At 40.8% G+C, this 10,948-nt stretch overlaps 1 protein-coding gene across 3 annotated transcripts; it reads left to right on the plus strand.

The window, feature by feature from the left end:
• znf217 (zinc finger protein 217) lies at window positions 1-6,216 on the plus strand. 3 transcript variants are annotated; one of them, XM_071908102.2, is made up of 6 exons: window positions 1-155; window positions 2,187-3,569; window positions 3,835-3,942; window positions 4,082-5,467; window positions 5,601-5,725; window positions 5,887-6,216. In XM_071908102.2, exons 2-5 carry the CDS (start codon window positions 2,243-2,245, stop codon window positions 5,711-5,713), a joined length of 2,934 nt encoding a protein of 977 aa, XP_071764203.2. In that variant the 5' UTR covers window positions 1-155; window positions 2,187-2,242; the 3' UTR covers window positions 5,714-5,725; window positions 5,887-6,216. The 3 variants fall into 3 exon arrangements, with proteins under 3 accessions (XP_071764203.2, XP_071764205.2, XP_071764204.2); XM_071908103.2 differs by having other exon boundaries at window positions 16-37; XM_071908104.2 differs by lacking the exon at window positions 3,835-3,942.
• The last annotated feature ends 4,732 nt before the right edge of the window (window positions 6,217-10,948 follow it).

A 10,948-nucleotide genomic window follows, 5' to 3' on the forward strand; every position in this document is an offset into this window, starting at 1 on the left:
TAGAACAAATATGATTCACACTCAAACAATTGAATAGGTGAGCTGTCCGCCAACAAAGCATTGCTAAATGAAGAAGCAACTTATATACATAGCGACTTATTTAACTTAGTCACTGGTTGTATCAGTGTTATTTTAAATCCGGAAATTCTGAATTGGTAGGTATTGTTGGTGAGTTTCTACAGTTTGGTCGGAGTCGAGACAACAGAGAATGTGGTTTGCTAGCGATATGGTTAACGCTGGTCGCTAACGTTAAAGTCGTTAGAATGCGAATGACCCTGCTTGGAGTTTACGTTAACATGACTCGGCGACGTTAGCATACTTAACTTATCCAAGTTTTGAAACTAAACAAATATTTAAGCCATAACATCCCGTAGGCTCGTTAATGTTAATTTACATCAATCTATTGTCACGATCCTATCGTAACGTTAGTCGAAACTTGTTTGTAGTTGAGTAAAGTGTTAACAATACTTATTGCTTGGAGCCTTCCCAATCAGAGTTGCTGTTAATAACGTTAACGTGGGAGTTATTGATCTTTGTTTCCTCGCTCAAAAAAGTAATGGTTGGTGCTGTATTATACATGTATATAAATGTAATAGCCATACAACATTAAATAGACGATTAACTTAGGTAAACTAACTCACCCAGCTAGCTGTTACTGCTTAACATTTGACTAGTAATGTTAATGATCATAGCTTAACGAGACCTGTGCTTGCTTGAATAACAAGTGGCTAGCGCTAACCTACATCCTTTTCCACACAAAGCGTGCATGTGGTGGACAGAAATTCACTCTGGGTCGTTATCGACACTTGCCTGTGCTCACCTGGATTAAAGGTACGCATTGGCAATATAATATAGCTACTAACAATATATTAAATAGAAAGTTGGGGTACCAGCATATTAAAACAAATAGGTGTTGACAAAAATATATATTATTGACTTGAATTTGGTTCATTCAGTGTGGAGAACCGAGCCCGACTGACAGCTTCTGGCTTTAAAAGTACCTGCAACGACTAGTTCAGCCTCCCCCTATTAACTAGATTGCCCACCTGTCGCATTTTGTAGATGATATGAAACTGTATAATGCCTTAGTGTAAACAAAACAGAAGTTGTTAGGCTACAGTGGGCTGGTATGTGCTTTACAGTTGTCACAGGCTTCATACTATTGCCTTTGCATGAGCCTTGAGCCTTTGAACTTGTTGGTCCAGTTACTCCACTCTTGAGCCAATCAAATGCAGTTTATGGTTTCCATTTCTCCAAATGTTGTATATTCTATATATAAGCAAACCATCATACATGCTCAAAAGATCTGTTACTATGGTAAAGCCTCAGCAAGGTAGTCCAAATTGTTGAATTGTAAACCAAAAATATGCACATGGAAAAGAACACATAGTTGGTTCATACAAACAATACAATATGAATCAACAAGGCAGCCCAGTATGACATAAAAAATGAAAGTTTTGATTTCTCTGGTGTCTGGCTTTGGAAGAGAGTTGTTTGTGCAAAAACCCATCAAACTAAGCTCATATGAACAACATTTTAAGTTTTAAACCGGGATGAGATCAGGAAAACAAAAAGTAGGAAAATGTAAATCTACATTAGAAATCAAAGGGTGTTTATGTCCAAAAAATCTTAAAAATCACATAAATGGTTAAATTTTGTGGGATTTGGATTTGCACAACTGCAATATATTTTCTGTATTCCCATGTGAACATCCACTCTTAATTTAACATAGTTTATAAATTAGTCTGTTTCTCTAACACAAACAATTTACGTCAATGTGAACTCTGATAAATTATGACCCCATATACAAATATTTGCAAGAATTGAGTTTGCCTGGTTGCAATTATGCTGATGTCTGTGACTGACTGTTCATGAACTCGATAGAGGTGTACACGCTAAGAATGAAAATGATTAAAAGCAAGCAAAACGTTGCTTTATCTGCTTTATCAGTAGCCTGTGCGTAAAGGAAACGAGTTGTATATGCTGTTGACTGCTGAAAAGACACATTTCCTGTTTCAATATGAGGAAAAGCATTTCTCTCTGTGTGTTCTAAAGTCTCTTGGTGCATTTTAAACAGATTTTATCTTAATGTTAGATATTATTCATTATAGCTTTTGGCAGTAGCCTACCCAATCATATCTGACACTGAACAAGGCCTCAGACTTTTTTTTTCTCATTGTTTACAGACTCCCAATAACCTGGAGATTGCCTAGAGCATAGTCGCTCCACCTTTCGGAGGACAATGCCTACTCACCCGTTGCTACCATTTGTGGAGAGCCCAGATGGATTGGGTCAAGACATTCTGAACAATAGCAGTGCAAGCATGCCAGGGCCTGGCTCTAGCATGACACCTCACAGCACCTCAGAAAAGGCTGTGTTGCAAACTGGAGGAAGTGTGCTGCTGTCTTGTATGTTCTGTGACCAGACCTTTGCTCACCAGGAGGAACTGGGTCCCCACGTATTAACCCAACACCCCACCACTCTGTTTGAACCAGCTGTGATTCGCGTTGAGGCAGAATTCCGGATCCCAGGAGAGAGGCCCCGACCCAAACCGAGTAGTCTCCCACTTCAAAAGGAGGAGGTGCTCAGCTGTATTGTATGTGGTCAGGTATCACAAGATGCCAGTGAGCTGGAGACCCACTTGAGGAAGCACAAGGACTACTTCACTTACTGCTGCAACATCTGTGGACGGCGCTTCAGAGAGCCTTGGTTCCTCAAGAACCACATGAAGATGCATGTAAACAAGCCAGGAGCTAAAAACAAGGCCCAACAAGACCTGGAGACACCAGTTACTATCAATGGCATTATTCAAGACCATATTGCAGAGCCTGTAGTCACTGTTTACAAAATGTGCATGGTTTGTGGGTTTTTCTTCCCTGACCAAGATAGTTTGGTAGAGCATAGTAAAGTACATAATAGAGAGGTGGAGCCTGGCAGAGATAAAGAAAAGGAGAACAAGGATGCCACTACTGAATCCCTTGCCAAACAGGAAACATTTTTACACAGTCTCAAACTTCGGCCTTGCTCTACAGAAAATAATTTGCAACCTGAGAGATCCTCCAAATGGATTCCCCAGCTAGACCCTTTCAACACATATCAGGCCTGGCAACTTGCTACAAAGGGCAAGATAGCAGTTGGTCCCAATAATACTAAAGACATCGGCCAGGAAGCCAGCACAGACAACGAAGACTGCGGCTCTGATAAGGAGGAGTTGAGTAATATTTGGTCTGAGGGCCAAGCAGACAAGAAAGAGGTCCTTGGGAGAGAGCTTAGGTCTCGGCAGCAGACTACAGTTGAAACCCCATCACCAGAGCCAGAGCAGAGGTCTCTAATGCAGAAAGATAAAGACAAGGAAAGGCCAACCACTTGTGAGGACTGTGGGAGAACTTTTAGGACCTACCACCAGTTAGTTCTCCACTCCAGGGTGCACAAGCGGGAGAGAGGTGGTGGAGAGAGCCCAACTGCCTCCCTCGATGGAAAGATGTCAAGAGTAGTTTCACTGGACCATGCAGAGGAAGGCTCTGAGGAGGGCTCAGAGGAGGCAGCAGCGGCAGAAACCTTGGGTTCAGGTAAATTAGGGGCAACATTACTTGTCCATGCTATACTTATATATATATTTTTTAAACAAAGACCACAATTCCTATTTTGTTATTGAAACAGACCAAATAACATTGAAGGAGTCATTAAAATGTGAACTCCATGCAGAGTTCTTAGTTAACAAGTGCTCCCTCTGCTGTTCATTGTGGTCCCTCCCTCTTTTCTGTGATTGATTCCTCTGCATAAATACTTTTTTATTTACTTTTATTTATTTACTTATTTATTTATTTTTCAAAGGTGAGGATGGTTTTGACCGATCAAAAGTCAGATCAAAAGAATGCAGTTTCTGTGGCAAAACATTCCGGTCAAGCTATTACCTCACTGTTCATCTGAGGACTCACACAGGTATATTAAGCAAAATATTGGGCTTGAATTATTAATCTATGAAAACGGGACTGCATAAATTAACTGAAAGTCTATTTGTATAGGTCTATGGCTGTGACTTAGCTTCTTAAGACTTAATACTTACATTCTTTTGTTTCAGGTGAAAAACCATTCAAGTGTTTGTACTGTGACTATGCTGCAGCCCAAAAGACATCACTGAAATATCACCTGGATCGACGTCACAAGGACAAACCTTACATGGAGATCCCCAGCAGACCTGTGTCCTCCCCTAATGATAAAGAACTTGGAAATAACAATGAAAAACCTGCCCCAAAGAGATCCAAACTTTGGGTTCTTGGACTCAAGTCATGTGCCAGTGGAAAACCAGAGGACAGATTTGATAGCATAGGAAGCAATCTTGGCAAACCACTCGTCCAAATGAATGCTGAGTATGAGAAATTAATTGCTAAGCCTGCTTACTCCCCGACTGATGATGTGCTCATAAAATGCCCCGTACCTGTTAACCTGAAGATGGAGCGGAAGGAGATAAAAGACGAGAGCTCTGAGGCCCCATTAAATCTGTCCTTAAAAGTGTCTCTCTCCATCCCTGCCAGCTCAGAACCCAAAAATGCATTAATGCCAATTGCCTGTTCGTCCTGTGCATATAAAACCCTGTACCCAGAGGTTCTGATTATGCACAAAAAGCTGACTCATAAAGACAAGTCAGACATTGCTAAAAAGAATGGCTTCAGAGGCAGTCTGAAACAGAAACGTTACACTGGCTGCCCCCCTGCCCTCGATGGGAAAGACGTCACCCCACTCCCTATGATTGACAGGAGCCATCCTCGTCGAACCAAGTCTCCAACCCCTCAGCCTGCAAAAGCACAAGAGAAGACTCCCTCAACTAACCCACCTCATGCTCCTAAACGTTCGCCAATCCATGTGCCCCTATCTGAGGTTGTCCAGGAGAACCAGCGGTATAGGCCGAACATTGATCCACATGCCAGTCAGGAATCCCCTAGGTACACGGAGCTCATGAAGAAATCCAGCACCAGCAGCAAGTATGTAATGGACAGACTTAGCCCATCAGACCGAGTGGGAATTGGTGAGAGGAGTTACCCGGTGAGAACTGGTGTCATTTGGCACTCAGATGCTGCCAGGCTGTGCCTGTCCAGCCGGTTTGGAAGCCTTCCCCAGATGGACTTAGGAGAACCCTCCAGCAAGAGAATAAAGTACTCTCTACCTCCAGGCAGGGAAGCTGACGCTGGTGAGAAACCTGGCTTTAGAATACCAGCAGGGGATGGATCCAACAGGCTGCTTATCTCAGGAAGAACTGTGAAAACCACATCACAAGGGTCATCTCCTTCCCCTGTTTCTGAAACCATGGGTCCTGTTAAGGCTACAAGTCCAGCTATTGGAGGCAGCATGGACACCGATTGGAGCATGATGAACCTTCTGCGCTCCTGCACGCCCAGCGACCTGGCATCTCTCTATCACAGCACACCAGCAAACCCCAGTCATGGAGGGCTGGCTAACCCAAGAGCAGGTATGTACCTGGTTAGCTGTTTCATGGCAATGACTCTTAGCAGTATAGTGTTTTGTCAAGTTTTATACAAAGTATTTTATATCTTTACATTCTAACAGTTTGTAGATTTAACATTGATACTGTCTGTTCTCAGGGAGCAGAACCACACTCTACCAACACTTACACACACTGCCCAACCTGCAGAGGAGAGACCACCCAGGCCCGTTCCCTAATCAGCGCTATGGAGCCACTGACAAAAGTACCTAAAATGGCACCAAGGTAAAAGGTTAATAAAGTTTCTAAAATTAAATTAGGCTGCTTTATTGGTTTCCTAACCCTAAGCAGAATCTTTGAGATGTCTCACCTGTTATGTTGCTATACATGATTTTACTTCAGTCATATTGGAAAGTACATGAAAACATTTTTTTCTCCCTCTCTAGATTTCAACTGAGCTGCTACCTTTTTTGGAGAACTGAACTGGAGGATTTGTTTAATATATGGATCAAATGAGAGATGGTTTGTGCTCAAAAAAGAGCATCTAGGCTCCCTTAATTTCATTTTTTTTTCAGCGCAGAAGAAAATGTGCACAGACATTTCAGAGCTCAGGCCTTCTTCAATGTTCAGCTGTTTTTTTGTATTGGAGAAAAAGTGCAGATCATCTCTTTGAAAATTATTCCACTAGGGTGCGTCAGGATTTTTTTTCACTCAGAACTGTTGCTTAATCCATAGTTGACCCACACTGTGATTCAGTCATGTGTATGTAGGATAACATTCAAATATCATATTGGTACGTTTACGGTAGATATAAAATGTGTAATAAGTAAAAACAGAAAACTTCAAAAATTCATTTGTGAAAATATGCTGCCCTGTCTAGTTATTGTCATGCAGGCAGTCATTAAGCACTATTCTATTTTCCTTTTCCAAAGCACTGAAGGGTGGGGTTTTTCTATTGAATAACTTGATGTCTTAAGCCCAGTGGTTTACAAAGAGGCCACAGTAACAAGCTCTACTGTGTGTGTTAATGTGGTCTACCTCATTTTATAAACTTGACACTGTTGTTTTTGTAAAGCTGCTGTAGCTATCATGTCAGCTGAGCCTGTGTACCTAGCTGCATATCAATGAGAGCCGGATGTGTTGTGAGTTTGACTAGTTTCACTGGATGGACGTGTCTTTCTGGAGGATCAAGGTTTATATTCAAGCGCCTCATACTCATTTGGTGATGCTGACCAACTACTGCTCAGGTCATGTTGATCTGGCACATGATTTAAAGGTAACACACAATTTGGGTTGAGAATTTCTTTGAGATGCTTGATATTTACCAGCCCAGATCTAAAAAAAAAAACAAAAAACAAAACAGGGATTTGTGGTTTTCTTTATGTCCTTTTGAAATAGCTGATGGTTGTCATCTGCTTTATTGGTGCCTCAAATCCAGTATGCTGTAAAACATGTACCAAATCGTATGGGGTTCTACTTGTGTGTTAAGTGGTCATGCTGTATTTTTTGGACTGTACATTTAGACAGACCTTGCTTATATTATGCAGAATCTTGACAATGTTACTCAGTTGTTTCAAGTTACTGCAGTTAGTCCTGACTGGCCATCAAGTGGCCTTTTAGACATCTTAAGACTATTTGGTTTAAGAAAAAAAAAAAGGAAACAGCCTTGTTGATGGAATGGCTCAATACATTATACACTGTGAAAGAGAGAGAGAGAAAAAAGTCTCAGGTTAACTGATATTTATGAGCTATTTGGATACATCCTACTGTGTTATTTGGTCTTTTGGTATTCCTCTTTGAAAGACTTAAGTTATTTCTTTTTTGGTTTGACTTTCACATACATGTGTACTTGTGTAAAACTGAAAATATTGTTTGAGATTTGGATGACACATAATAATAAAGTGAGAGTCAATGAGCTTTGTTGCATCATCTCATACTTCATTGTTGGGCACCTGGCCCCTGACAGGAGGCAGTACAGAAACCAGGGCCAAATTCAGGGCCTTAGAGGCATTCAGTGAGGCTGTAATTGGTACTGTTGGGTAAGACAAAGCTATCTGATTCGAGCTTATGTCTGCCAGGCGCAGGTCACACATACCTTTGGATATACCTGACATTTTTTCTGCACCCCACCAACATTAGTAAGTGATTATTTGAATGCATTTTATCTTACCTTTAACATGCTTTTCAAGCTCTTACTATTAGTAATTCATGGTACTGTTGCAATAATATGTGAATACCTTGTCAAAGTAATGCAAATGAATAACTTGCATGTATCAGCCTTATGCCTAAAAAAAAAATCAGGAAAAAAAAAGGCATTTCAGCAAGATAAATATGAGCTTAATGCTTTTCAACAAAAGATGCAATACATTTTTTGTACATCAAAAATGGACAAGAAAATCTTTTAAGTAAAAGAATGTATGGAAATACTGCAGACTGTGAAGAATATTGCAGTGTATTCCTTTCCCCACCAACAGCTCCCACTGACCACTAGAGGGCAGTACATACAAAGTCTAGATTCCAGCTTTCTCAGCTGAGCTGGTTTCAAAGCCTTGCAAGTTCAATGTAAACAGCAGGTTTATGTGGTAGAGTTAGGTATGGTGAAGTTGTGTTTTTGGGCCAGGTGAAGACCTTGTTTGATATGACAGAACCATAGTGCAACATAGAAGTGTTTATTAGCCTCGATATTGAGTAGACATGGGCTAAACAATATTCACACATTTCTCACCATTTTATAAAGTACACCTCCATAAATGAAAAAAGAATATATATATAGAGCCTCCTGACAGAAGTTTGGCAACAGCTTTTACATCAGCAGGACATGAGCACACCATTGTTGACTTTCCCCACATCTATAAAAGGAGGGGACTGACAAAAACCATCATGGCTGTGCATTCTGTAAACAATAAACTGCAAGGGACAATCTTCAGCACACTGAACACTTTAAACTTTGATTTTTTTCCCCCCTCCCTTTTTGAGTATACCACATCTGTTTGCTGTCTGTTCCCCTGGGCCAGCGCTGTGTAATCTATTGCATTAGCTCACATTAGTGCATATCGCCCATGGGCCTTGGTAATCACAAACGCAAAATGAGCATTTCACTTAGCATCACCCTCATATTCCCCCACACTGTGGCAAACTTAGTGCAAACGCGTGGCAGAGGACGCAAGTCGACAACAGCTTATGACATGCGTCCCGTTATTCTCAATCCCCATGTCCACAATGATGCTCTTGTAAGATTTTCCACTCGTCAAAACTTGCTCCAAGGGGCTTTATGTCAAAAGTCCCTTTAATAGGCAAAGATACACTTTGAATTTTCACTCTGTTTACTTGCTCTTCTGTACTTTTCTTTTTCTGTAATTTGGGGACCTCAACAAACATTGACATTTGTGTGTTTCTGCTAACAGAGTTTTGGCTAGACTTTTTTCACTTTCACTTTTTTATCTTTATTCACTGCTGATGAGCAGCACTGCAGGCCTGCGTTTCATAAAGCTGTATCATTGATGGTCTATCCTAATGGTCTAAAGCCTGAAATAATTTCCTGCCAATGTAATGAATATACAAAGTTTTTTTTCTTTTGCTGATGGAGTAATCAAATAGACAGCATAGCCACTATCCTCCAGCTTAACATTAATGAAGTGAAAGAAAAGGTAGATTCAGATACTAATGTAACATCTCAATGTGCAACAAAGAGCTTCACTTGAACATATTCTTTCTCTACAAGTTATAGATAGAAAACAGTGTGATTTTACTGATTAGATCTTTATTTGTTTGATCACATTTAATTTTTATTCCCTAATTCCATGTATCATTATGCAAAATGTTTCCAGTAGAGTAAGAAGGCCAGGGAAACCCAAGATGCCCTTAAAGCGTATATCATGCACAATAATTAGGGTTTTATTCCCATAATGCATTGGCATAAACACCTGAGGTCTTCACAGTCCGTTATGTTCCTTTCATCACGTTAGCTTTTTTTTTGTGATAGGGATTTACTCAGCAGCCATTTTAGCACACAATTCAATACACAAATGCCATTTTATGCTTGCATTGCTATCCATTCATCTGTTCAAAGTGTCTGGTTTTAGAAGAGGTTGTGTTCAACAGTTGTGGATACATTCATCTGTGACTGATACCAAACTGAGGATTTGTTTGGAAATTTCCTCTTCTCTCTCTGCAGTAGTGGTACTTTCAAATAAGGCTGTTTGTGCTCTCTCCTCTCCTACCTCCCTCTTCGCCTGTAAAGTAAACTTCATGTTTGCCTCTTTCCCCTTAAGTGCTCTCTCCTCTTATTTTCAGTTCTTTCGTCACTCATAATTGTTGCCTCCAGATTGTCAACTTGCATGAATTAGCAATTGGGCCAACAAAGCGGATACGGTCAATTGTTGAATATCCTGTCAGAATTTGAGGCAGAAAGTCTGTTCTGGCTGTGATTGCTCATCATCGTCACCCCATCCCTCTGAGGAAGAGGAGCAATGTAATGGTTCCCACAAAAACAGCCTCTGGCCTCAGGAAAGGGATTTGGGTGTCTGGAGACAACAGGGGCCATATGGAGCGGGCTGAGATAGCAAGGCACATGTACAGAATAATGGATGACGTGTCATGTTTCATGTTGCCGAGAAGCCATCAAGAGACTTGGTTTGGGGAAATCAAAAGACTCACGTACAGCAAAAGCGACTGTTGGACCATTTAGCATTTTTTGGTTTATTTTTCTATTGGATGAGCCCCGAACCTAGAGCCCTGAAGAATACATTGCCCTCTGTTTTCAGTGCCTTGGTTTGTTGTGGTTATTTGTCTCTTAAAGTATTTGCAAATGAACTCAATGATGATCCAGGTTAGTTACCATTTACTATGTATGTATGTAGAAAACTTTACAGGCATAATGAGCCGACCACCTGTTTTGTGAAAATAAGAATTTTCAAATATACAGGAGAAACCGAAAGACAGAATGTAAAGAAATACAAAGATAAATAGATCAGTTAGCATTGCTAGAGAATATGGGCTATGGTTATATTATTCAAATCATTTTTTTTTTATAAAAATGAAATAAAATGTCTTCCAGTAGTGCAACATAAATAAATATCATATTCTAAATTCAACATCAAATGTAAAGGCAAGCAGGAAAGACAGGATTGACAAAAGATGAAAATCCAGCCCCTTTTTGTGGAGATAAAAACCATGTGTTCCTCTGTCCGGAGCCGTCCTGCCAGGGGGGCACTGTCTACTTAGCCCCCTGCACCCCCCTCCTCTCCCTATGTGCTCTACCTGCATGTGGAATAAGCCGAGCACCTCACCTCTGTTTTTCTCCCAGTGTCAGAACTACACTTAAGTGCTGTTTCCGATACCCATGAGTAAGCCCCATAAAAGCTGCCCCATCGCCGCGGCGTTATTGTTTCTTGCGGATGATTGATTGATGGATGAGGGCTGACACTTCAATGAAGCCATTTCCACTGGCATCTCTATCCGATGATGTGCAGCGTATATTTTCCATCCACGCCTCATTGCTCGCCTGTG

The sequence above is a fragment of the Centroberyx gerrardi genome, chromosome 14 (assembly GCF_048128805.1).
Source record: "Centroberyx gerrardi isolate f3 chromosome 14, fCenGer3.hap1.cur.20231027, whole genome shotgun sequence".
Taxonomy (NCBI): Eukaryota; Metazoa; Chordata; class Actinopteri; order Beryciformes; family Berycidae; genus Centroberyx; species Centroberyx gerrardi.

Bases quoted from the DNA above. Each gene is read 5' to 3' on its own strand.
- znf217 (XM_071908102.2), top strand. From the start codon at position 2,243: ATGCCTACTCACCCGTTGCTACCATTTGTGGAGAGCCCAGATGGATTG. The intron at 3,570-3,834 runs GTAAATTAGGGG...TATTTTTCAAAG, and splicing joins GGCAGAAACCTTGGGTTCAG to GTGAGGATGGTTTTGACCGA. The intron at 5,468-5,600 runs GTATGTACCTGG...GTCTGTTCTCAG, and splicing joins GCTGGCTAACCCAAGAGCAG to GGAGCAGAACCACACTCTAC.